This window comes from Neoarius graeffei, chromosome 12 (genome assembly GCF_027579695.1).
Source record: "Neoarius graeffei isolate fNeoGra1 chromosome 12, fNeoGra1.pri, whole genome shotgun sequence".
Taxonomy (NCBI): Eukaryota; Metazoa; Chordata; class Actinopteri; order Siluriformes; family Ariidae; genus Neoarius; species Neoarius graeffei.
The window spans coordinates 61,687,351-61,714,964 of NC_083580.1; the positions used below are offsets into that span (position 1 = coordinate 61,687,351).

Here is a 27,614-nt window from a genome sequence, read left to right on the forward strand (position 1 = left end):
TTTGCAAGCACCGTGTGCGCAGAGGAGACTTTCTCCTTCGTGAGTTTGTGCCATATAGACGAGAGGCAAAATACAGTCCACCCCAATCGCTTGGTAGACCCGCCCCCTTGCATAGCATTGCAGAATGTGTTCATGGTGGTAATCAATCTTACATCTATCCAGAGAACTTAAATAGTTTTTGCTGGAGATATTCCATTCATACGGATGCATCTAACGAGCCCGTCAATGACAATGTAGCTCACTCCGGCCCCGTCTAGTCCAGAAGGAACGATCTAAAGTGGGCCACCTTGTGCAATAAATGTTGCAAGCTATATACGCTATATACAAGCTATATATAGAAGCTATATACACCCTAGGAATACAGACCTATTTGCCAGAAAGAATTCAAAACGGCGAGGAATTGACCGAGAAGAAGCGATTTTTGTTGAACTGCTCATTGAGGCTTAATTAGTCCATAACTTCATTAATAATTGTAATGAAGCAAATCTGGGTAGAAGTTATATGCACCCTAAGTACCCCTACCTTTGTGCCAGAAAGAATCAAAATTCGTGAAGAATTAAGGGAGAAGAAGCGATTTGTGTGGAAACTGCTCATTAGGGCTTAATTACTCCATATCTTCATTATTAATTGCAATTATGCAAATTTGAGTAGAAGCCATATGCACACCAGGCAGATCTACCTTCCTGCCAAAAATAATAAAAATCAGTGAAGAATTGAGAGAGAAGAAGTGATTTTAGTGAAATGTAGATGATGCCGGACGGATGCCGGACAACATATGACGGCATAAGCTCATCGCCTGCCAGCCGGATGAGCTAATAAGGAGATATATATATCACATGGACATGAACTGGACTTTCATCAAAAGACGAACCGTCGTTTCAGGAAGAGCAAGACCTCAGTCGGCAGTGCATAGAGAGTTAAAACGCATTATTTGGGATACCTGCTCATAAAATCCATCCTAATGTTATTGGTAGTGTATGTGTTCACTGATGAACAAATGGCTTTTGCACAAATTGTGATAGCTGGCTGGCTGGATGTTGTTAATAACGGTGGTGTAGTGGTTAGCGCTGTCGCCTCACAGCAAGAAGGTCTGGGTTCGAGCCCCGTGGCCGGCGAGGGCCTTTCTGTGTGGAGTTTGCATGTTCTCCCCGTGTCCGCGTGGGTTTCCTCCGGGTGCTCCGGTTTCCCCCACAGTCCAAAGACATGCAGGTTAGGTTAACTGGTGACTCTAAATTGACCGTAGGTGTGAATGTGAGTGTGAATGGTTGTCTGTGTCTATGTGTCAGCCCTGTGATGACCTAGCGACTTGTCCAGGGTGTACCCCGCCTTTCGCCCATAGTCAGCTGGGATAGGCTCCAGCTTGCCTGCGACCCTGTAGAACAGGATAAAGCGGCTAGAGATAATGAGATGAGATGGCTATATGCGCTAGCATGATTAAGCCTGTGTAATTAAACTAGCCTTTTTCTAACACCTTTTTGATGCTGAACAAGCCTTTCTGGTGGTGTAGTGGTTAGCACTGTCGCCTCACAGGAAGAAGGTTCCGGGTTTGAACCTCATGACTGACGGGGGCCTTTCTGTGTGGAGTTTGCGTGTTCTCCCTGTGTCTGCGTGGGGGTGCTCCGGTTTCCCCCACAGTCCAAAGACGTACAGGTTAGGTAAAATACCCAGCCAATGGGGTTGCACAAGCTAGTGCATACTTAGTGCCAGTCCCAAGCCCGGATAGACTGGGGAGAGTTGTGTCAGGAAGGGCATCTGGTATAAAACCTATGCCAAATCAAATATCCGGATCATGAAGATCCGTCTATGGTGACCCGAAAGAAGAATTAAACTAGCCTTTTTCCTATTAAAGATCTCGATGTTTCAAAAGTTTTTAATAGAAATGGCTAACAGTTTGTATTAGCGCATGTGTCCAGAACAGTTCAACTAAGTAGGTGTATGACAGTATAATTCCATGCTGATGTTAGCTGGCTGTTTCGGGAAAGCTGTCAATGTCATGCCATTCCCAAGTGTATCCATCCATCCATCCATCCATCCATCCATCCATTATCTGTAACCGCTTATCCTGTTCTACAGGGTCGCAGGCAAGCTACAGTCAATTTAGAGCCGCCAATTAGCCTAACCTGCATGTCTTTGAACTGTGGGGGAAACCGGAGCGCCCGGAGGAAACCCACACAGACACGGGGACAACATGCAAACTCCACACAGAAAGGCCCCGTCAGCCACTGGGCTTGAACCCAGGACCTTCTTGCTGTGAGGCGACAGCGCTAACCACTACACCACCGTGCCGCCTCCCAAGTGTATCCATGACTTCTTAATTTATAACAGAATAACATTTTAAAAATTAAGTTCTGTGGGGAAAAAAATGCACAGATATCAGCATGGGGAAAACTAACTGCTGGAAAAAAAAGATGAGAAACTGACATGGAAAGTACGCTGTTATGTCATCGAAACTCATGAGAATGGGCGGGGCTAAAAATGATATTGCAAACAGCCAGCAGGGGCGCTAGACCTATGGAGGATTCACGTTTTCGAGATGATGCACTGTCTATTTTTTATACAGTCAATGATAATCCTAAATTGATCGTGTTACTTGTGGTTTGTCTCTTGTGGGTACGTAGTGACTGTTGTCGATTGTGAGCGTGCTCTGTCCAGCACTACATGCAGCGGCAGTAGCTACTATATATATATAGCTTCTGTAATGAAGAGGTAGTTAAACACAAATGAAATAATAAACTAATTAGGGTGAAAACTGGTTGTTTGATTTCCATGTGTTAGGCTTTGAACTAGCTTTTTTGACAGATTAGCAAATCAAGCTAACTGTATTGTTCACATCATGCAGGACCGGTCATGGTTCTGCCACATTGAGTCTCTGATGAAGAAGGCTCGTCAGCATCTTTACCACCTTAGATGGTGGTAAAGATGCTGGCAAGTCCCTTAGATGCTTAAGGGATTTGCCCTCTAAGGTGCCAAGGAACTTTTACACCTGCACCATCGAGAACATCGTGAAAGGAAGCATCACAGCCTGGTTTGGGAACAGTACCAAACAGGATAGGAGGTTGTCCTCCTGAGGGTGATGCGATCAGCTGAGTGCATCATCCGCACTGAGCTCCCTGACCTGCAGTCTATCTACAGCAAGTGGGACTGGACCAAGGACGAGAAGAACGAAAGACTGCAGTCATCCGAGCAACAGAATGTTCTCTCTGTTGTGGTCAGGGAAGCGCGTCGGCTTCGTAAAGGCCAACACAGAGAGACTGATGAGGAGCTTCTTCCCACAGGTCAGTCAGACCTTTAACCAGGAAAATTCCTCGGACTAGACCTTGGACTTGTTTGCACAACACTGATCCCCTACATTCCTGTAATATACCTGTGTTAGCCCATATTTACAAATATTTACATTGAAATGTTGGCAATTCCACAGCCAGATGTTGCACAGCTCATTCTTTTGCATATACAGTACTGTGCAAAAGTCTTCGACAACCTATTTTTTTTGTGCAAACTTTGTTATAGATTTCTATTTTATAACTTCTACATTATCGAATCAGTACAAAAACATTTTAGAGTCCAAACATCCAGGGTTTTTTTCCAGCACAAAATTAAATGCGGGCAGCACGGTGGTGTAGTGGTTAGCGCTGTCGCCTCACAGCAAGAAGGTCTGGGTTCGAGCCCCGTGGCCGGCGAGGGCCTTTCTGTGCGGAGTTTGCATGTTCTCCCCGTGTCCGCGTGGGTTTCCTCCGGGTGCTCCGGTTTCCCCCACAGTCCAAAGACATGCAGGTTAGGTTAACTGGTGACTCTAAATTGACCGTAGGTGTGAATGTGAGTGTGAATGGTTGTCTGTGTCTATGTGTCAGCCCTGTGATGACCTGGCGACTTGTCCAGGGTGTACTCCGCCTTTCACCCGTAGTCAGCTGGGATAGGCTCCAGCTTGCCTGCGACCCTGTAGAACAGGATAAAGCGGCTAGAGATAATGAGATGAGATGAGAATGAAAATTAAATGCTACAGGAAAAAAAGTTTGTATCTGAGCAGCATATTCCATAAGAGAGCACTTTTCAGATGAAAAAAGAAAACATAATGAAGGCTACTGGGTTTTGCTGCAAAATTAAGAAGTGTGACAGTCAAAGTGTCCAGAAGAACTGTGGCTGGTTCTGTAAGATGCTCAGTAAAACCTACAGCTCATTTCCTTATAAAACTGCACTCACTGTACCTGAGACTACTATTTTTTTTTAAGCAAAGGGTCGTCTCACACCCAATATTGAGTTTGCTTCATTTATTATGGCTTACCGCTGTTTATAGTATTTTTTTAATGTTGAAACATTTCCTTTCACTATTTTTAAGCCATTTTTGGTCGACAGCATTTCTTTACATGCGCCTAAGACTTTTGCACTCCACTGTACATCTGCACTTTATTCCAATATTGTAATACTGTTGCTGCCAGCGATCCTTTATATCCTTTGTACTCTATGCTGATTCTGATTGGTTGGATGATGATAGTCACATGTTTTTCTTCTACAACCCCGATTCCAAAAAAGTTGGGACAAAGTACAAATTGTAAATAAAAACGGAATGCAATGATGTGGAAGTTTCAAAATTCCATATTTTATTCAGAATAGAACATAGATGACATATCAAATGTTTAAACTGAGAAAATGTATCATTTAAAGAGAAAAATTAGGTGATTTTAAATTTCATGACAACAACACATCTCAAAAAAGTTGGGACAAGGCCATGTTTACCACTGTGAGACATCCCCTTTTCTCTTTACAACAGTCTGTAAACGTCTGGGGACTGAGGAGACAAGTTGCTCGAGTTTAGAGATAGGAATGTTAACCCATTCTTGTCTAATGTAGGATTCTAGTTGCTCAACTGTCTTGGGTCTTTTTTGTCGTATCTTCCGTTTTATGATGTGCCAAATGTTTTCTATGGGTGAAAGATCTGGACTGCAGGCTGGCCAGTTCAGTACCCGGACCCTTCTTCTACGCAGCCATGATGCTGTAATTGATGCAGTATGTGGTTTGGCATTGTCATATTGGAAAATGCAAGGTCTTCCCTGAAAGAGACGTCGTCTGGATGGGAGCATATGTTGCTCTAGAACCTGGATATACCTTTCAGCATTGATGGTGTCTTTCCAGATGTGTAAGCTGCCCATGCCACACGCACTAATGCAACTCCATACCATCAGAGATGCAGGCTTCTGAACTGAGCGCTGATAACAACTTGGGTCGTCCTTCTCCTCTTTAGTCCGAATGACACGGCGTCCCTGATTTCCATAAAGAACTTCAAATTTTGATTCGTCTGACCACAGAACAGTTTTCCACTTTGCCACAGTCCATTTTAAATGAGCCTTGGCCCAGAGAAGACGTCTGCGCTTGTGGATTATGTTTAGATACGGCTTCTTCTTTGAACTATAGAGTTTTAGCTGGCAACGGCGGATGGCACGGTGAATTGTGTTCACAGATAATGTTCTCTGGAAATATTCCTGAGCCCATTTTGTGATTTCCAATACAGAAGCATGCCTGTATGTGATGCAGTGCCGTCTAAGGGCCCGAAGATCACGGGCACCCAGTATGGTTTTCCAGCCTTCACCCTTACGCACAGAGATTCTTCCAAATTCTCTGAATCTTTTGATGATATTATGCACTGTAGATGATGATATGTTCAAACTCTGCAGTTTTACACTGTCAAACTCCTTTCTGATATTGCTCCACTATTTGTCGGTGCAGAATTAGGGGGATTGGTGATCCTCTTCCCATCTTGACTTCTGAGAGCCGCTGCCACTCCAAGATGCTCTTTTTATACCCAGTCATGTTAATGACCTATTGCCAATTGACCTAATGAGTTGCAATTTGGTCCTCCAGCTGTTCCTTTTTTGTACCTTTAACTTTTCCAGCCTCTTATTGCCCCTGTCCCAACTTTTTTGAGATGTGTTGCTGTCATGAAATTTCAAATGAGTCAGTATTTGGCATGAAATTTCAAAATGCCTCACTTTCGACATTTGATATGTTGTCTATGTTCTATTGTGAATACAATATCAGTTTTTGAGATTTGTAAATTATTGCATTCCGTTTTTATTTACAATTTGTACTTTGTCCCAACTTTTTTGGAATCGGGGTTGTATTCACCGAGGCCTGGGGTGCCACAAAAGCTGAAGTTTCTTCACCAAGTAGATATTTAATTGCATTTTCTTGACAAAGTGACATCCGGAAGTGAAATTTACAAAAATGTCACTTAAAATACGATTGGTTGAGGGACAGTTCCATTACTTATGAGCAACATTAGTCTTGTAACGCTAAAACTACAAGGCTGATGTTGTTAACATATGGCAGTTGAACCTTCTGCATCCTTTAATACCATGACATTGTGCTAAAGTGCATTATGATCATATCATTCTCCAAAAGTCCAGAAACATATTTTAGGGTAAACAAAACAGTTAAACTAGATAACATTTGACAACGAACAATTACACTTTCAGAAAATTCAAACATATTTCAAAAAACAGGGGTTTATGTGAAAAATACTGTGTATAGGTCTTCTTAAAAACTGTATAAAGCAAATAAATCTTATTTGTGAGGGTATGTGAGAAAAGGCTGGAATGCAAATCTGCAGATTTGCATGAAAAGAATGAAAATTTAGATCCAAATTGTTGTAGTTCAACACAATATACAGCAGGTGGCAGTAAAGCATCACCAAATTTGCAGATCAGGTGACTTAATTTGTGATTTTCTACTTTGCGATCTCTAATACAATTACAGATATAACATAACAGTGTATATAGTTTGTGTTTTAATTGACATATCAACTGTAGTAAAGCACAGAAAGGATTTCACTGACCTGTACTGGAGACCCCAACTACATTACTGGGTTCACTGATGAGGTCCTCCATGACTGCCATAACTCTGAATTCATACCATACCTCCTGTAAACACACATCATTTACATATTTTCTAAAGCAGGTGGCAAGCAGCTTCGTTTTAATATCATACAAGAGAACAAAAACAGATTTCTATGTCGCTGGGATCAGCATTTAATGGGGAGAAGTTTATAAATTCATTGGCTCTTAGTGATGAAACAGGCAACGTTACTGTAGTGGGTCATGGTGGATCCAGAATCTATCTCCAGGACACTCACTAGACAAACTAACAGCTTTAAGATATTTTTAAAGTATCTTAAAAGTTTACGAAATGCTAAATTTCAGTGTATTTACTTATAACTTTAAGAATTATTGTCATATAACTTTTTCCATGACTGCTTAAAGATAACAAAATGCTGTTAAAAAGAACGTTTAAGATGTCACGTAAAGTTACTAGATTTAACATTAAAATGTACTTAAAGGAACAGTCCACCGTACTTCCATAATGAAATATGCTCTTATCTGAATTGAGACGAGCTGCTCCGTACCTCTCCGAGCTTTGCGCGACCTCCCAGTCAGTCAGACGCAGTCAGACGCGCTGTCACTCCTGTTAGCAATGTAGCTAGGCTCAGTATGGCCAATGGTATTTTTGGGGCTGTAGTTAGATGCGACCAAACTCTTTCGCGTTTTTCCTGTTTACATAGGTTTATATGACCAGTGATATGAAACAAGTTCAGTTACACAAATTGAAACGTAGCGATTTTCTATGCTATGGAAAGTTCGGACTATAATGACAGGCGTACTAACACCTTCTGCGCGCTTCGGCAGCGCATTGATACGGAGCTCAGATATCAATGCGCTGCCGAAGCGCGCAGAAGGTGTTAGAACGCCTGTCATTATAGTGCAGACTTTCCATAGCATAGAAAATCGCTATGTTTCAATTTGTGTAACTGAACTTGTTTCATGTCACTGGTCATATAAACCTATGTAAACAGGAAAAACGCGGAAGAGTTTGGTCGCATCTAACTACAGCCCCAAAAAATACCATTGGCCATGCTGAGCCTAGCTACATTGCTAACAGGAGTGACAGCGCGTCTGACTGCGTCTGACTGACTGGGAGGTCGCGCAAAGCTCGGAGAGGTACGGAGCAGCTCGTCTCAATTCAGATAAGAGCATATTTCATTATGGAAGTACGGTGGACTGTTCCTTTAAAGTTACTATTACTTTTAAGAATGCCAATAAAGGGTCTTAAAGTTATTAGTCCATTTAATTAATTCAAACAAAGTTCAGTAAGGGCCCGGTTCCACAACACCGATACCTATAACCAGGGCCCGTAATTCTTTTTTTTTTTCACCAGCCAGCCGGACTAGTTACCGTCCAAAGTAACTTGCCAAATAGAAAATCAACTAGCCAAAATTTGTTCATGTATGAATTTTACTTCTGTCAAAAATAACGCAAAAGAGAGTAGTTACCATTGTTCATGACTAATGTGCATTTATTTCAAGACCCGAGTATTTTGATACTGTTGTGAAATACATAAATGAGAACAACACAGAGCACCATAATATAATAATCAACAAATAATAATATATTGGAAAACTTGGCAACTTGGTGTACGAGTATTGAAAGCAAATATACTTACTATCATGACTATAGCACCCAAAATATGTCCAACATGCTTTCTGTATTTAACCATTTATGAGACAGAAAGCATTAGGAGCTTCATATTGACTAGGAATCAACTTGAAAAAAATTAATTATTCCATAAAAATCGTATCGCAGCCAAGGCCTACCCTGCTCCCACGTTTGCTTATAAGCACTTTGCCGTTTCTCCTCTTCAGACCGAGGTCGCTTTGTCTCCGTCTCTGGCGGTTTCTGTACACCTTTCAGAAAATTCCACATCGCAACCTAGCTTTGGCAGATGTAGATGTAAACAACAACAAAAACACATGTTTAAATGCGCGATAATGTGGCCACATCTATTGAATTTGATAACGTGATGTGGCAGCGGGGGCGTGGCCAAGCGTCGGTCTGCGAATGGAGGGCGGAGTCAGGGAAGGTAAGTGGTGGAATCATTGCACCTGATGGGGATTAACCTGTGTTTGCGTAGCTTCCCCAGTGACCGCGCCCTTTAAAAGGAGAGGAGAGCAGAGAAAGGGAGCTCTCTCTCCCCAACCAGAACACGTGTGTGTGCGCGTGCAGCTGGGAAGTGATAAAAGGCTGAAAAGCTAGCAATAAATAGCACTGGGGAACACAATTTTTGTTGAGTTAAATCTGACAGCTGTTTTTAACTAATTTTTGGGTGCGGAATCCAAAACTGATCTCATTTTTTCTCTATCACGTCAAGTTTTTGAACTATAGGATCCCCGTTTTCTTAAAAAATATGAAAAATACTGTACTTAACAGATATGTGCTTGTTTTATAAAAATGTACAAATATTGACATACAATGAAATATGAAAGAAACAGGCATGACTGCAATGTTTATTTAACACTTATGTTTTTACAAAGGATATGGCTACTGTAATTATAATTGTGTGCAAGTAGTTAAGGTAAAAATGTACGTTTATAGCTCTTTCTAGAGTGTTCAACTTGAGGACTATCGCGTTTGATGCTCCAACAATAGTCAGCCATCATATGTACATCCCATCTACCCTGATAACGTTCTTCCATAACCTTCAAATAGTCTCACTACTAGCCTGGGCCCGCCCATCCTAAGTGTGACGCAACACGAGGGCCTGTTGCGAGCTTAGTCTGGCAAGGCAAGCTATCTCCAGCTCTTCCAAGCTCCCGAAAAATTGGGAGCCAATCAACTTTGAGCATCTCCAACGGCCCTGGGTAGAGGCGTGTTCAAGGCAGCGACGTAGTAGAACTGCGACCGGAAGCCATAGATTGTTTACAGAATCTATGCCGGAAGCGCTTCATTCACTAGAAACATTACGAACATGGAGCAGCAGCAAGCCTTTGACACAGCGGTAGATGCTGTATTGAAAGCATTCAACGGGAAGTTCTCATTGAAAACGGAGCAAAGAGCAGCCCTGGAGGTATTTATCTTCTTCCTGTTACTCAAGCAGTTTCCGTCGCGTCACATACGTCAGAGGAAAGAGTGATGTGATTGGTTTAAGCTTCGTCACAGCCTTTTCTGGCTTCGACCAGTAGCAAACTGAGGCATTTCAGGGAGGCGGGTCAACCACGCCTTTGGGAAACGGTTGGGCTTAATATCTTTGCCAGACCAAATGCTTGCAGAGCTTTGAAGTCGCGTTCGCCAGACTATCTCACTACAGCTAATCAGTGGAATTTTGCTTATCTGGAGGGTAAGCTGTGGAGAAAAAACTTGACGTGCTAGAAAAAAAACTGACTGCAATTTTGGAATCAGCATGCCAATTTTAGTTTTAATCAGCATAAAAATCTAACTCAACAGAAATTTTTTTTCAAATTGTTCCCCAGTGTAGTTCATTGAGAACTCAGTTCTGGCCTGCCGTGCTTCTGTGCTCCACCCACCTGGTCCAATACTACACGTGATTACCGCAATATTCAACGAGATGCGTTATATGCATGCGCAGTAGTGAAAAAACCGACAGCCTGACTCATACACGATATGATTCGGAATTCTTCGGTAGTTTCCGTCCTGCCGATAAACACATCGATTAACACAGACACGGCACACGCTTAATACGTGGCGGCTTTAGTTGACGGTGTGTCTGAATCTTCGCTTCATATATATTTTTTATTTTCGACTAGCCAGCCGGGCTGGCTAGTGACAAGAATTACCTGCCAAATGACAAATTAAGTCGCCTCGGGCGACCGGACCACCGTGAATTTCAAGTCCTGTATAACTATACCTATAACTACATCTATAACTATACTTATGCCTGAATTTAGTTCCAGTATGGAACAGTCACACCACAACTATAATCCCGACTATAATATCGGCTGGTGCCGCCACTTAGGGAAATAAATACACGTGGTTGTTGGTTTTTGTGGGAAAATGGAGCAGTTGTATGCTGTTTGTGTGCACACCCAGTGCACTCAGCAGCACACAATGGCTGACAGTGACAGTGAGGAAGAGCCGCTTTTGATGCTCATTTTACACAGAAGGCAAAGCCGAAAGAAGAAAAGGAGAATCTGGGTGCATGAAATCCTGCAGCACAGCGAGAAACTGGGAGAATCCCACCGTCTTGTTCGGGAATTGTCTTCCCATGAAGACAAGTTTTTCCAATACTTCTGAATGTCTGAGGTGCAGTGTATGCAAATTGTCCACTTAGTGGAAGGAGATTTGACAAAACAAACCACCACATACAGAAGACCAATCAGCGCCCAGGAAAGATTAGCTTTATTGCTCAGGTAAATATTTAATATTGTCATCAGACAAAAAATAAGATAATTCCAATGCACAAGTGTCCACTATACAGTATCAAAATAACAGGTGTGTGTTGGCAAATAACATTTTACCGGTAGCAGTAAGAATCTGATCGATATGGTCCATTCATCCATCCATCCATTATCTGTAACTGCTTATCCTGTACAGGGTCTCAGGCAAGCTGGAGCCTATCCCGGCTGGCTATAGGCGAGAGGCGGGGTACACCCTGGACAAGTCGCCAGATCATCACAGGGCTGACACATAGACACAGACAACCATTCACACTCACATTCACACCTACGGTCAATTTAGAGTCACTAGTTAACCTAACCTGCATGTCTTTGGACTGTGGGGGAAACCGGAGCACGCACACACAGATACGGAGAGAACATGCAAACTCCACACAAAAAGGCCCCCATTGGCCTCGAACCCAGACCCTTCTTCCTGTGAGGCAACAGTGCTAACCACTACACCACAATGCCACCCTGAATGATATGGCTTCTGTGGTAATGTTTAATGGTAATGTCCACGTCAGACAACATCACAATTACCTGATTGGCCAGATGTTTTATCAGATCAGGTCCAGTCCTGGAAAAATCTCTCCAGAAGCAATCTCACTGATGCCGATAAACCCAGGCCTGGGCTATCGGTATCGTTATTGGTCTGGTGTAACCACCAACCAAATAAACTGCAGGGGACCCATTTATTTATAGTTGGAGTGATAGTTATATTTATTGTTCTAGTTCTAGTTATCGGTATTGTGAGACTAGGCCTTAAAAGGTACTTAAATTTACTACTAAATTTAAGAGCTGGTCTTAAAGGTAATTTAAATACACTGCTAAATTTAAGGTTCCTTTCAGGTTTAGATTAAATGCAATTAAATTCACATTTTTAACTCGTGACTGGGCAGGGCATGAGGCAGAAATACACATTAGATGAGACACTGTTCCATCATAACATTCACGTGTGCTTATTCACACCTAGGGGCAATTTGGAGTAGCCAGTTCACCTGTCGACGTGTTTCACCTACTGAGGTGAGAGGAAACCAGAGACAGCCGGAGGAAACCATGGGGAAAATGTATGAACCTCTGCACAAACAGGAACCTGAGCTCAGGATCAAACCACTGAGCCACTGTTCATCAGTAGTAGTAGTAGTAGTAGTAATAATAATAATAATAATAAGACATATCCATAATAACCATTAAATAATTAAACATATGTAAACGATATAAAAATACCGGGGCAGCATGGTGGTGTAGTGGTTAGCGCTGTCGCCTCACAGCAAGAAGGTCCGGGTTCGAGCCCCATGGCCGGCGAGGGCCTTTCTGTGCGGAGTTTGCATGTTCTGTCCGTGTGTGTTTCCTCCGGGTGCTCCGGTTTCCCCCACAGTCCAAAGACATGCAGGTTAGGTTAACTGGTGACTCTAAATTGACCGTAGGTGTGAATGTGAGTGTGAATGGTTGTCTGTGTCTATGTGTCAGCCCTGTGATGACCTGGCGACTTGTCCAGGGTGTACCCCGCCTTTCGCCCGTAGTCAGCTGGGATAGGCTCCAGCTTGCCTGCGACCCTGTAGAACAGGATAAAGCGGCTAGAGATAATGAGATGAGTCATTAGTTTAAGTGGAAAAAACAAGCTGGATATTATTATAAGGTTTTTATTGTGTTTTAATATGGGGAAGAGAGGTGCAAGCAGGAAGATGGTAAGAAAGTGTTCTGAAGACCCTTATATGTTGATATTTTTGGTAATTCTAATTTCCCACCAAACCACTCCCTTAAAACTCCATCACAGATCCTTCGGAGTGACAGGAAGCCTTTACGGATCTCCGTAGTGATGAATATATACCAAGTAAGCACTATGTAAATATGCTGCGTGACACAGCAACTTAAAAAAAAACCCCAACAAAAAACGGATGATTCTGCACTTTCCCTGGACATGTCTGAGAAATGGTATGCAAATTCCCCTTTATAGGATCCTGCATTGTTGGATGTTCTGTCACGGGTGTACCTGAATCAGATCTCTGGCCAACAGCTCCGTCTCTCCTGCAGGGATTGCATCATCCAGGACGTCCCACCTCTCGCCGAGGCGGAACTCCATGATGTAATGATCGATCGGCGACGTGTGATTGGCTGGAGGGATCCACGTTAGCAGGACTCCTTGTTGTGTCCGGTTGGCTGTGAGGCACCGTGGTGGGGTAAGCAGCACCAGAGGTTCGGGGGTACTTATAGGAAATACTGTGTCAACAAAAACATGGCGTGTGTTCAAACCCTTAATCAACATGTGAGATATATTTCAAGCAGGTCTATAGTAAAGATGGTCTAACATAGTAGTGAATTTTGCAGGCTGATTTTCTTTAGCATGACACAAAATTCAATTCAGGCATACAGCTTATGCATGACGCTGATGTTTGTCTACTTTAAAGGATTTTTTTTCCCGTACGAGACAGCACATTTGTCGGCTAAATGCAGTCAAGTGTCTCAATGCTTTAATAGCACAAACTCTGTTACATAATTCAACTTTAAATTCCAGGAAGTCATTCTTCTTTCTGTGGCAGAATCATACATACATTTCCATTCAGACATACACTACCGTTCAAAAGTTTGGGGTCACTTTGAAATGTCCTTTTTTTTGAAAGAAAAGCACTGTTCTTTTCAGTGAAGATCACTTTAAACTAATCAGAAATCCACTCTATACATTGCTAATGTGGTAAATGACTATTCTAGCTGGTTTTTGGTGCAATATCTCCATAGGTGTATAGAGGCCCATTTCCAGCAACTCTCACTCCAGTGTTCTAATGGTACAATGTGTTTGCTCATTGCCTCAGAAGGCTAATGGATGATTAGAAAACCCTTGTACAATCATGTTAGCACAGCTGAAAACAGTTGAGCTCTTTAGAGAAGCTATAAAACTGACCTTCCTTTGAGCAGATTGAGTTTCTGGAGCATCACATTTGTGGGGTCGATTAAATGCTCAAAATGGCCAGAAAAATGTCTCGACTATATTTTCTATTCATTTTACAACTTATGGTGGGAAATAAAAGTGTGACTTTTCATGGAAAACACAAAATTGTCTGGGTGACCCCAAACTTTTTTGGGGGGCTTTTTTCACCTTTATTGGATAGGACAGTGTAGAAACAGGAAATGAGTGGGAGGGAAATGACCTTGGGTCGGAATTGAACCCAGGTCCCCAGATTTATGGTATGGTGTCTTATCCACCTGAGCCATGACACCCCCAACCCCAAACTTTTGAACGGTAGTGTATAGTGCACTAAGTAGGTTCTATCTTTGACCCTATGTCATGAGTGTACTGTATATTATATAGCGAATGTGAAGTAATTTGGGAGTCGACCTAACTTGAAGATAGCATTAGAAATGTAAAATGTCACTAAATATAAGTGACAAGAAAGTGCTACTGAGGATAAATGAATAAAACACGAGTGAAAAATTAAAGACGACAGCAAAATATTTCCTCGTCGCTTTTCTTTGCGGAAGAAAACGACAAACTGTATTATTTAATATAAACGCAACACTACTGCTCGTCTGCGGCAGTAACGTAATATATAACACGATAAAAAATTCATTTCATGCAAACACCAAACTGTTCATTTTAAATAACGAGGAATCAAATCATCTTTAATGCATTCAAGTAACTTGACTACCACTGCATCACTAGTTTATTTGCTATTAGACAGCCCACCTAGAGTGTTCACAGTGACGACCTCGCTGAAGGGGCCCGTGCCCAGCTTGTTTTGCGCCAGGACGCTGAACTGGTAGGCCGTCTCAGACTCCAGGCCCTGCACCAGCAGCCAGTGCTGTCCGCTTGGCACGGGCGTGGAGAGCCAGTCATGCGAGCCTAGCTGCTCTCTCTTAACCCTGCAGGGGGAGCCATATGTGCAGGGAAAAAAACGAGTTCAGCTTTGAATCCACACACACACACATCCTCAGATAACGATTGCCATGTCACTCAGCATATTGATGAAAGCGTTGCCTGCAGCTAGACAGGGCCTATTTAGCTTAGGGTAAGTGCAAAGGAATTTGCCAAACTTCTAACAGAGCAACAACGGCATGCATCTGCCAATGCTTTTCACAATACGTCTTCATATTGCACATGCCGTACATACAGCCTCACGCTTTCTATTAGGACTGTCCTTGGGATGAGCTAGAACAGGACGTGTTTTGTGTGTTAAAACCATAATCAGAACAAATGCATTCGTGTAAATAAGAATCAGTTGTGGAAGCATAAGCGTTGTTACTGATAGCAAGTAAACACAGTCATTAATCCAGGTGACGGACATGCCCGGAGAACTGTGAATGTGTGTATGATGGGGCCGAGGGCCCAGCAACGGACATGAATCAAAGTGTGCTTACTGCGCGCTTACTGTCAGCATTCTCGGCTCTGATATACTGTCTGCCGCATGCATGGATCGGAGTCTTATTTCACTCGCCGATCCACAATCATTCATCCAGGAGAGTGAGGAGGGGGAGAGTGAGTGAGCGGCATTACTGTTCTGCTGATGCTATCTCATATGTTTCTGTCACTACCTCATGAACGTGAAAGTCTACTGAATAAACACTTTGTTCGGTACACCTACCATTTTTTGCACAATGTGTCAGTGTACAATGCTGTAACCTGAGTATGCACTAATAAATCCCACTGCCCGCTGCACTACACACAATGGCTGAAGAGCTATCTGGCTGAAAGTAGAAAATTTTCACTCGGTGGGATCTGCCAGGCGTGAAGACATCATTTCTGGTATGTTGAAACCATGAGAAAACAGTCATATAACTCGCTCGCTAGCACAACACACACAGTATGCCACCTTGACATTAAGCATACTGTGAGAAAGAAAGAAGCGAGCTAAACTTGGATAGTATTTTGACTTGCACTACAAGAACCTTTGCGGCACATAGCTGAACGAGAAGGGCACTCAGTAGAGTGCATTCCTCTGCCAAGCCACATATTATCAACATCAAAGTCAAATCACTTGAACCTAGGCAGTGTTGTAGTCGAGTCACTTAACCTCGAGTCTGAGTCCAGTCTCGAGTCCCCAATGTTCAAGTCTGAGAACAAGACTCCAACCGCACCATTTGACGGTGGTTGTTGCTGCCTTTATGTGAAACCGTCTCTGCTACTGTGTTGGACTAACGTTTCTGCTCGACTGCCCCATTTTAGTTAACAGGCTACAGATAAAAAGCTTGTTCATCGCTCAGCAAGCCCCGCCCACTATCAACAGGGCAAATAACATGAGAGAGGGTTAACACTAGCTAGCTAGCTCAGCAAGCCCCGCTATCAACAGGGCAATGAACACAGCGTGTCACTTCCTTCTCTGGGTAGAGTCTTACCAAATGACAATTGAAGTTCGAGGTTGCCCCCGTCGTCTCCTCGATAGTTCTTCTACATATGGAACACGTACTGTAGCAGTGCATTTTTTTCCCACTGCACGAGAAGTCTGTATAAGCAAAGCGGACAATCCTAGGGGCTTCTCTCCAGGCATTTGAGCGCCATTAACGTTAGTTTGTTCCTGAACATGACGTATGAACAGGTGAATGTGCATTCTCTTGCACGAAATTAGTATAAAAATTAATGTAGATATCAATATCTTATGCCAAATTATTATGACGTTACAAAAAATAAAGAAAAAATCCGAGTCCTCGTCTCCAATTTATGAGTCCGAATGCAGTTAATGCACAAGTCCGAGTCCGACTCATCAGTGCTCAAGTCCAAGTCAAGTCACGAGTCCTTAAAATTAGGGTACGAGTCGGACTCAAGTACTACAAGCCTGAACCTAGGATAATACTAAAGCACACCAAATTTCATAACAATCCATTCACTACTCTTTGAGTTACATTGGGAAAAGTTTAAAAAATAATCCTGGATCCACATACATATCTGGATTTGCATCAAATTGGATCAACTGTTCCTTGGCCCATAGCCCACCTTTCCTCAAAATTTCATAAAAGTCCATTTGCTACTTTTTGAGTGACGTTGGGAACAGACAAACAAACAAGCAAACAAACGGAGGCGAAAACATAACTTCCACCAAATTTGGAGGAGGACAATATCCGCCAATGACTTTTTGTTAAGATTGTAGCTATGATGTGCTACATAAAATGTTTATGTCCTCTTACTGGGAATTCATATAGTCATTAATTTCCCTTTGTTCATTTCCATCTGTATTAACACACATACCTAGCGAGCATACTCTATTGTCATGTTATTACATTACTTTAGCTACCATTTTTTAGCCTATTCACTTACAAGTAGATTACTGGGCATCCAAAAACATGGGACTGGGCACGCACTTGCCCAGTGTGCGAGCTCATGAACTGAACTGAATCATGAATCAATAGCTAATGAATCAACTGGCCACTCTTGAATATAACCTGAATATGAAATCTTAAACCCTACAGTACATTACTCATAATGTGCTTTCGTTCTATACCATTCTTTTCCTTTATAATTATCCTTCACAAAAAGAGCATATTATCCAATATCCAGTCGTCCTTTTTCCCATTTTGGAGTGAGTCATATCCGTGTACTAGTTACTCACACCACCACAGTGGTCAGCTATCAATGCTTTTCCAACATACCAGAAGTGACAGTAGCATGCCAAGTGCCTACATCAATAGGCCTGGCATGGCCTGCTGTGGAGAGCCACTGAGGGCACCTTTAAAGGTTAGAGAGGAAGTCTATTCATACAGAACCTTTAAAGTATGAGTCACTTGAGCATCTCCCGTCCAATCAACACCTTTAGTCAGTTCTTGGCAATGGCCTACACTCAGTAGGGCACCTGCTACTTACAGATCAGGCCAGGATATGCTGGAGCCAGAATGAGGCGGAAAGGTGAACAGAACGCAGCTCGCAGTTAGAAGGATGAACACTCTGGTATTTTCTGTTCTTTTAACTTGTGGCATGGGGATGTAATGGCACGAAGCCACACAAACAGTTGCTCAAGGAAGCGAGAGTGCCTTTATAGTATGTGTGTGTGTGTATGTATTTATGGGTATGTGTTTTTATACTGTACAATCTCTCCTAGCTAGAGTGGCGGCTACAATTATCGACGGTCCATAATTATCGACACCTTTTCGGATTTACCAATAAAAAACACTTTTACAAAGGTGAATTTCATTTAACACAGTTATTATTGGTTAATTAATCAACTGGAAGACCCCCGTCACCCTTTGATCTTGTCATCTGATGACACAGCTCGTTACCGGAGATGGAATTTTTTTCAACATGATCAGGAATTTGAGGAAAAACCGGACGTTATCATCACAGGTAAGCATGGTGGAAAGATCATGGACATGTTTTTACTGATCAAATTCACCGATATTTCATGATCTCCTTGTCGAAACCTATTTTATTTCCTACTCTTTCATTTGACAGTCGCCATTTTGTATCAAAACGCACGTTTGAGAAGTCACGTGAGGTGTCGATAATAGTGATCACGTTCACCGGTGTCCACCATTATCGACGGCCCGTGGAATTAAGTGACATTTCTAATTGTTATGGCTCGATCTTTGTGTAACATTGTTGAAGTGGATGAAGTACTTTAAAAAAATAAAAGTGCTGTGATTTATAATAATTTTTTTCTGATTCATAACAGAATGGAATGTTTATAGAATCCGATTGCAATAAATAGAATTAGACCAGAATTAAATTCCTAGCATATAAAAAATTACATGCTTGAAATTTTCAGATTTTTCTCTTCCATTCAGAAAGTATTTTTTGCAGTTTGTTGTAAAAATCTCCCATATATTACAATATCAGTAGACATTTTATATTTTGGTTTGAGGAATGACATGCGACCTTTGAGCTGGATTTTCATGTGGTTATAGTGTCAATCGCCTGTTGACATTTATTGGTAAACTACTGTACAAAACTATTAATTAATACAAACAACAACGAATAATTAACGAAATGTGATCTACGAAAACACTTAGAAAGTGGAACAAAAAGATTTTCTGACGCAGGTTAAACCTTATAAGTTCATATGTTTACAAACATCAGAGAATTACTTCCTCATTTACGGAAGCACCGACATCGATATATTTATATAAAAGATATTTTGTACTAAATATAAGTCTATGTAAAACAAATTTTAAATAAAAACTATGTTTTGTTAACTTAATACCACATACCGATTTTTTTTTTTTTAATAAATAATCATCTGGGTATCGATAATTGTGGAACGGTGTCGATAACTGTGGACAAAGGTGTCAATACTTGTTGAACGGTGTCAGGTGATCTGATAGGCTAAGTAATCGGGAATCAACTCACTTTTTTCCAGTTGAAGTTTGAGTAATTATTCATGCAAAATTTAAGTATTGAAAGTCTTTTCTACTTTTGCAACGGCCAAAAGATCGTTAAGGTGTCGATAATTGTAGCCGCCGCTCTAGTTAGGAACGGATTATTAAATGACTAAATTAGAAACAAGATAAAATATTACTGACTTACAGTATCATGACATTAGTTCAGTTCCCATGGTCTGATCCTTACAACATTAATTTAAGCTTCATTCATGATATTCTTTTAGGTAGTGTATCTGCTTGGACCCACAAAAACAAATTTGCAAGTGCACTGTGAAGCAAGATTCCATTCTATAGGAAAGAAAGGACACGGAGCTATAGAATGCTGATATTCGTGCTGAATATCGCTGGTGACTGTAGCAGGGCAGAAGCAGAGCCGAGGGCAAGCGCAGGCAGCGGGCACAGGATAGAGAGCAAGGAAAAATGGAGGCAGGTCAGCCACGAAGCGTGCTGCTAGTTAATTAAGCCCAGGCAACAGCTTGGCTAGATGGATCTGGTCATTCTCGGGGCAAAGAATCATTCAAGCATCTAATAATCTCTTCTAACACATGGTCTATTGTGTGAACACAATGCATATAATACAGGTACCATGTTGCTTGCTTATTTTCCCATGTTTACTGTTGAAAGAGGCATTCATTGTTGCTATACTTACATACTGGAAGGTGCAGCTTCACTTACTGTAGCACAACTTGTAGGCTTCACTGGATTGTGAGAGACGTCTGCACATTAATATGTCAAACTCATGCATAGCTCTAAATTATCTGTGATAATACTAATACTGGATGGAGTATCCTTGTCTGGGTCATTCAGACATGAGCTATGCTATATGGCCACATTTTTTTTGGACACCTGACCATCACCCATCTTTTTGAACATCTCATTCCATATTTCGTCACTTTTCATGTTGTAATAACCTCCATTCTTCTGGGAAGCATTCCACTTGATTGTGGAACGTGGCTGTGGAGATTTGTGCTCATTCAGCCATAAGAGCATTAGTTCCAATTAATCATGAGAAGTCATGGCTCAGTGCAGGCTAATCAAGTTCTTCTGCGACAACCTTGGCAAACCATGTTTTCATGGAGCTTGCTTTGTGCACGGGGGCATTGTCATGCTGAAACATGTTTGGGCTGCTTAGTTCCCGTGAAGGGAAATTGTAAATCTGCAGCACAGGAAGACATTCCATACAATTGTGTGCTTCCAACTTTATAGCAACAGTTGAGGGAAGAACCACATATGGGCATGATGTTCAAGTGTCCACGAACAGGTTGGCCATATACTGTATGTGAATAAATGCTTCTGATTAGATACACATTATGTGAGTGCTACTTGACGAAGGACTTTTGTCTAAAATGTCATGTTTCTCGAGAAAACATTGTGCACATATACACACAGACGTGGACAAATTTGTTGGTACTCTTACAGCTCAGTGAAAGTGCTTTATTCCTCCTGAAAAGTAATGAAATTAAAAGCAATTTTCTCATGTATACTTGCATGCCTTTGGTTTGTCATTGAGTAAAGCAAAAAAGAAAAAGTATGAAAAGTAAAAATTTATTGTTTATTTTACAAAGATATTCTAAAATAGCCTGGACAGATTTGTTCGTACCCTAGAAAAGATTATAAATAATTGGATTATAGTGATATTTCAAGGGCAGCATGGTGGTGTAGTGGTTAGCACTGTCGCCTCACAGCAAGAAGGTCCTGGGTTCGAGCTCAGCGGCGACGAGGGCCTTTCTGTGTGGAGTTTGCATGCTGTCTGCGTGGGTTTCCTCCGGGTGCTCCGGTTTTCCCCACAGTCCAAAGACATGCAGGTTAGGTTAACTGGTGGCTCTAAATTGACCGTAGGTGTGAATGTGAGTGTGAATGGTTGTCTGTGTCTATGTGTCAGCCCTGTGATGACCTGGCAACTTGTCCAGGGTGTACCCCGCCTCTCGCCCATAGTCAGCTGGGATAGGCTCCAGCTTGCCTACGACCCTGTAGGACAGGATAAGCGGCTACAGATGATGGATGGATGGATGGATGGATGGATGGATGATAGTGATATTTCAAACTAATCGTTTAACCTTAATTAGTATCACAGTGTCTTCAAGCTTGTAATCAGTCATTCAGTCTATTTAAATGGTGAAGAGTCGTCACTCTGTTTGATATTGTTGTGTGCACCATATTGAACATGGACCAGAGAAAGCAAAGGAGGGAGTTGTTTGAGGAGATCAGAAAGAAAATTATAGACAAGCATGTTCAAGGCAAAGGCTGTAAGATCATCTCCAACCAGGTTGATGTTCCTGTGACTACAGTTGCAAATATTATTAAAAAGTTTTTGTTCCATGGGACTGTAGCCAACCTTCCTGGATGTGACTGCAAGAGGAAAATCGACCATAGATTGAACAGAAGGATGGTACCAATGGTACAACCCCAATTCCAAAAAAATTGGGACAAAGTACAAATTGTAAATAAAAACGGAATGCAATAATTTACAAATCTCAAACTGATATTTTATTCACAATAGAACATAGACAACATATCAAATGTCCAAAGTGAGACATTTTGAAATTTCATGCCAAATATTGGCTCATTTGAAATTTCATGACAGCAACACATCTCAAAAAAGTTGGGACAGGGGCAATAAGAGGCTGGAAAAGTTAAAGGTACAAAAAAGGAACCGCTGGAGGACCAAATTGCAACTCATTAGGTCAATTGGCAATAGGTCATTAACATGACCGGGTACAAAAAGAGCATCTTGGAGTGGCAGCGGCTCTCAGAAGTAAAGATGGGAAGAGGATCACCAATCCCCCTAATTCTGCGCCGACAAATAGTGGAGCAATATCAGAAAGGAGTTCGACAGTGTAAAATTGCAAAGAGTTTGAACATATCATCATCTACAGTGCATAATATCATCAAAAGATTCAGAGAATCTGGAAGAATCTCTGTGCGTAAGGGTCAAGGCCGGAAAACCATACTGGGTGCCCGTGATCTTCAGGCCCTTAGACGGCACTGCATCACATACAGGCATGCTTCTGTATTGGAAATCACAAAATGGGCTCAGGAATATTTCCAGAGAACATTATCTGTGAACACAATTCACCGTGCCATCCGCCGTTGCCAGCTAAAACTCTATAGTTCAAAGAAGAAGCCGTATCTAAACATGATCCAGAAGCGCAGACGTCTTCTCTGGGCCAAGGCTCATTTAAAATGGACTGTGGTAAAGTGGAAAACTGTTCTGTGGTCAGACGAATTAAAATGTGAAGTTCTTTATGGAAATCAGGGATGCTGTGTCATTCGGACTAAAGAGGAGAAGGACGACCCGAGTTGTTATCAGCGCTCAGTTCAGAAGCCTGCATCTCTGATGGTATGGGGTTGCATTAGTGCGTGTGGCATGGGCAGCTTACACATCTGGAAAGACACCATCAATGCTGAAAGGTATATCCATGTTCTAGAGCAACATATGCTCCCATCCAGACGACGTCTCTTTCAGGGAAGACCTTGCATTTTCCAACATGACAATGCCAAACCACATGCTGCATCAATTACAGCATCATGGCTGCGTAGAAGAAGGGTCCGGGTACTGAACTGGCCAGCCTGCAGTCCAGATCTTTCACCCATAGAAAACATTTGGTGCATCATAAAACGGAAGATACGTCAAAAAAGACCTAAGACAGTTGAGCAACTAGAATCCTACATTAGACAAGAATGGGTTAACATTCCTATCCCTAAACTTGGGCAACTTGTCTCCTCAGTCCCCAGACGTTTACAGACTGTTGTAAAGAGAAAAGGGGATGTCTCACAGTGGTAAACATGGCCTTGTCCCAACTTTTTTGAGATGTGTTGTTGTCATGAAATTTAAAATCACCTAATTTTTCTCTTTAAATGATACATTTTCTCAGTTTAAACATTTGATATGTCATCTATGTTCTATTCTGAATAAAATATGGAATTTTGGAACTTCCACATCATTGCATTCCGTTTTTATTTACAATTTGTACTTTGTCCCAACTTTTTTGGAATCGGGGTTGTAGACAAAGAGCCAAGGACAACTTCCAAAGAGATAAAAGTTGAACTCCAAGGTCAAGGTACATCAATGTCTGATTACCCCATCTGTCACTTTTTGAGCGACAGTGGGCTCAATGGAAGGATTCCATTGTTGACAGAAAAAAACTTAAAAAAAAAAGCCAAACTGGAATTTATTAAAATGCATACTGATGAGCCACAATGCTTCTGGGTGCATGTTCTTTGGACAGATGTGACAAAACTCAAGCTTCTTGGCAAGTCACATCAGCTCTATATCCACAGAAGAAAAAACATGAAGCTTTCGAAGAAAAGAACACCATACCTACTGTGAAACACGGAGGAGGCTTGATTATGATTTGGGGCTGCTTTGCTGCATCTCGCACGGTGTGCCTTTTATCTGTGCAGGGCACAATGAAATCTCAAGACTATCGAGGCATTCTGGAGCGAAATGTACTACCCAGTGTCAGAAAGCTCTGTCTCAGTCACAGGTCATCCAGCAGGATCGAGACCCAAAGCACACAGCTAAAAGCACCCAAGAATGGTGAAGAACAAAACATTGGACTATTCTGAAGTGGCCTTCTATGAGACCTGATCTAAATCCTATCGAACATCTCTGGAAAGAGCTGAAACATGTAGTGTGGAGAAGAAAGAATGCAGTTTGCTCAGGAAACTTGGGCCAAGCTACCTGTTGGCAGATGCAGAAGTCTCACTGAGAGCTACAGAGATCGCTTGTTAGCAGTAATTACTCCTAAAGGATGTGCAACAAGGGCGGCACGGTGGTGTAGAGGTTAGCACTGTCGCCTCACAGCAAGAAGGTTCTGGGCTCAAGCCCAGTGGCTGACGAAGCCTTTCTGTGTGGAGTTTGCATGTTCTCCCCGTGTCTGCTCCGGTTTCCCCCACAGTCCAAAGACATGCAGGTTAGGCTAATTGATGGCTCTAAATTGACCGTAGGTGTGAATGGTTGTTTGTCTCTATGTGTCAGCCTTGCGATGACCTGGTGACTTGTCCAGGGTGTACCCCACCTCTTGCCCGTAGTCAGCTGGGATAGGCTCCAGCTTGCCTGTGACCCTGTACAGGATAAGTGGCTACAGATAATGGATGGGTGTGCAACAAAATATTAAGTTAAGGGTACCATCATTTTGTCCATGCCATTTTCGTTTGTTTTGTTATGTAAAATATTCAGTTGAATCAAACATCAAAAGTCTGATTTGTGTTAAACATGGAATAAACAATCATGGATGCCATTAACTTTTGTCAGTTTCAAGTTATTTCAGAAACAGTTGTGGGTTCTTTTTTTTTTTGTGGAAGGGTACCAACAAATTTGTTCATGTTTGTATAGAAATTATTTGGCTTATAAGCCTCTTCATGTTGGATTTCAAATTTCTACTAGAGAACCTTAAAACCCTCAGCAGTGGTCGAGTTCACTTAAATGCCATTCCTTCTGGCTAGGCATATGGCACAGGACTACTCTGAAGCCTCTAAAATAACCGAAAGGTGGTATTACTTTTCACTGAAATGAAGTGTTTAAAGGCAAGACTAATGGCACACCATCCTATAACAGTCTTCTCTTCCTAATATGGTGATTTGTATGCAGAACGACACTACTGGGGGTCGTGTCAGGCCATTATCTTCGACACGGCGTTACGGTTATGTACCATCCGTGAATGGTAATCCTGCTGACAGAAATCATGGCTGGCAAAAGGACTGCCTGAAATGACCCAGTAGTTTATTTTTGTCCAAGTTCTGTAAAACTTTGACTCAAACTGACTCGAATGATTGCACTGATAATATAAAATTCTCATAATGAGCTCAGTCAACTAAAGTATCATACTTGTTTACATGGAGCCATTTATTTTATATTCTATATTTTATATTCCATCAACTGAAATTTGATCAAGTAGGTATACTTATTTATAAGTACTAGTCCAATTCTGCTAATGCACATTCTATAGATTACCTATGCTGACCCCCATTCAACACCAGCAGCAGCAGCGAAACTCAAGGCTTATATGTAGCAAACCTCTCAGAGCCAGAGAGCTGATCAAGGATCACTTTTGACCACTCCTGGAAAAAAGATCCTTGATAAGCACTCTTACCCAAGGGAGAACGTTAGGAAAGGAAGCAAAAAGCAAAGCATGCTGGGATCACTCACACATGGCCGTACCAGACTGAGAATGTCTGCTCAAAGCCACCATCGTAGCCTGGCTCCCATGAGACGTTGGCCGAGGTCGTCGAGACCGAAACGTGGATGTTTTTGGGGGCGTGAGGGCTTGTGCCTGCAGGGAGGGAACACTGTGTCAAAACTGACTCCTAAAAACAGACGCAACAACACTAACACTGATGATAGTTACACTACCGTTCAAAAGTTTGGGGTCACTTTGAAATGTCCTTATTTTTGAAAGAAAAGCACTGTTCTTTTCAATGAAGATCACTTTAAACTAATCAGAAATCCACTCTATACATTGCTAATGTGGTAAATGACTATTCTAGCTGCAAATGTCTGGTTTTTGGTGCAATATCTCCATAGGTGTATAGAGGCCCATTTCCAGCAACTCTCACTCCAGTGTTCTAATGGTACAATGTGTTTGCTCATTGCCTCAGAAGGCTAATGGAGGATTAGAAAACCCTTGTACAATCATGTTAGCACAGCTGAAAACAGTTGAGCTCTTTAGAGAAGCTATAAAACCGACCTTCCTTTGAGCAGATTGAGTTTCTGGAGCATCACATTTGTGGGGTCGATTAAATGCTCAAAATGGCCAGAAAAATGTCTTGACTATATTTTCTATTCATTTTACAACTTATGGTGGGAAATAAAAGTGTGACTTTTCATGGAAAACACAAAATTGTCTGGGTGACCCCAAACTTTTGAACGGTAGTGTACGTGTTATCAGATTTCATTCTTGACTTGGAGGACACCACTGAGACTCTTTAGTCAGACAGATCAACTTGGTTCCTCACAAGCTTACACTTACACATCCACGAACGTATAGAAAGACAACTGAAGACATACACAGAGTGATTCAATGATGCTGTTATCTTTTAGTTGAGATTAGCAGGCTTGTCCTACAAACAGCATCTTTTAGAATCACTTATAAATAATGTAATGCAAAACATGGGTCAAAAGTGACCCGGCTGAGTTTTTATCTTCTATATCATTGCAATAAATTAATTCCATCATTCAGTATTCAAGGTATTCCTCAATTAACTTGTTTTTGATCATCATACATCCTTATTTTATTTTTTCCTTTCTTCCTTTTTGAATAAAAACCCTTTTTGTATCACTACCCTTCTAATGCACAACATGGGTCAAAAACGACCTGCATTCATTTTCCAGGTTATTTCATGTATGGCTGAGTGTTTCTATGATATACTTTTGAAATAAATTAATTTTGTCATTTACTTTTCCAAATATGCAGTAAATATCTTGTTTTTGGGGCGGCACGGTGGTGTAGTGGTTAGCGCTGTCGCCTCACAGCAAGAAGGTCCTGGGTTCGAGCCCCGGGGCCGGCGAGGGCCTTTCTGTGTGGAGTTTGCATGTTCTCCCCGTGTCCGCGTGGGTTTCCTCCGGGTGCTCCGGTTTCCCCCACAGTCCAAAGACATGCAGGTTAGGTTAACTGGTGACTCTAAATTGACCGTAGGTGTGAATGTGAGTGTGAATGGTTGTCTGTGTCTATGTGTCAGCCCTGTGATGACCTGGCGACTTGTCCAGGGTGTACCCCGCCTTTCGCCCGTAGTCAGCTGGGATAGGCTCCAGCTTGCCTGCGACCCTGTAGAAGGATAAAGCGGCTAGAGATAATGAGATGAGATGAGATCTTGTTTTTGTTTAGCACAAATCATCATTTTTATTTTTCCTTTCTTAAGTTATGAACAAGCACAGCTTTTGTAATTCTACATCAAGTTTACACACATGGGTCAGAACCGACCTGCATGCATTTACTCCAGCACGGGAATTGTGAATTGTGCTTGTGTCAGACATTTCACAGCTCAGCACAGCGCCCTTTGCCCATCTAATACATGTAAGGAATGTTTTTCAATTGTTCTAACATTACCTTAGAAAAAAATTGATTATGAGTAGATTACTTGTCAGAAAGTCACAAGTAAT

At 41.8% G+C, this 27,614-nt stretch overlaps 1 protein-coding gene across 1 annotated transcript in view; it reads right to left on the bottom strand.

Annotated features, from left to right (window-relative positions):
* igsf9bb (immunoglobulin superfamily, member 9Bb) overlaps window positions 1-27,614 on the bottom strand; it is a 296,709-nt gene that overhangs the window by 37,997 nt on the left and 231,098 nt on the right. The window contains exons 12-15 of the mRNA XM_060936153.1: window positions 25,677-25,788; window positions 14,898-15,073; window positions 13,209-13,435; window positions 6,827-6,911 (exon numbers count right to left, since the gene is read on the bottom strand). Coding sequence (XP_060792136.1) covers window positions 6,827-6,911; window positions 13,209-13,435; window positions 14,898-15,073; window positions 25,677-25,788 — 600 coding nt within the window. The remainder of the gene's footprint in view (window positions 1-6,826; window positions 6,912-13,208; window positions 13,436-14,897; window positions 15,074-25,676; window positions 25,789-27,614) is intronic.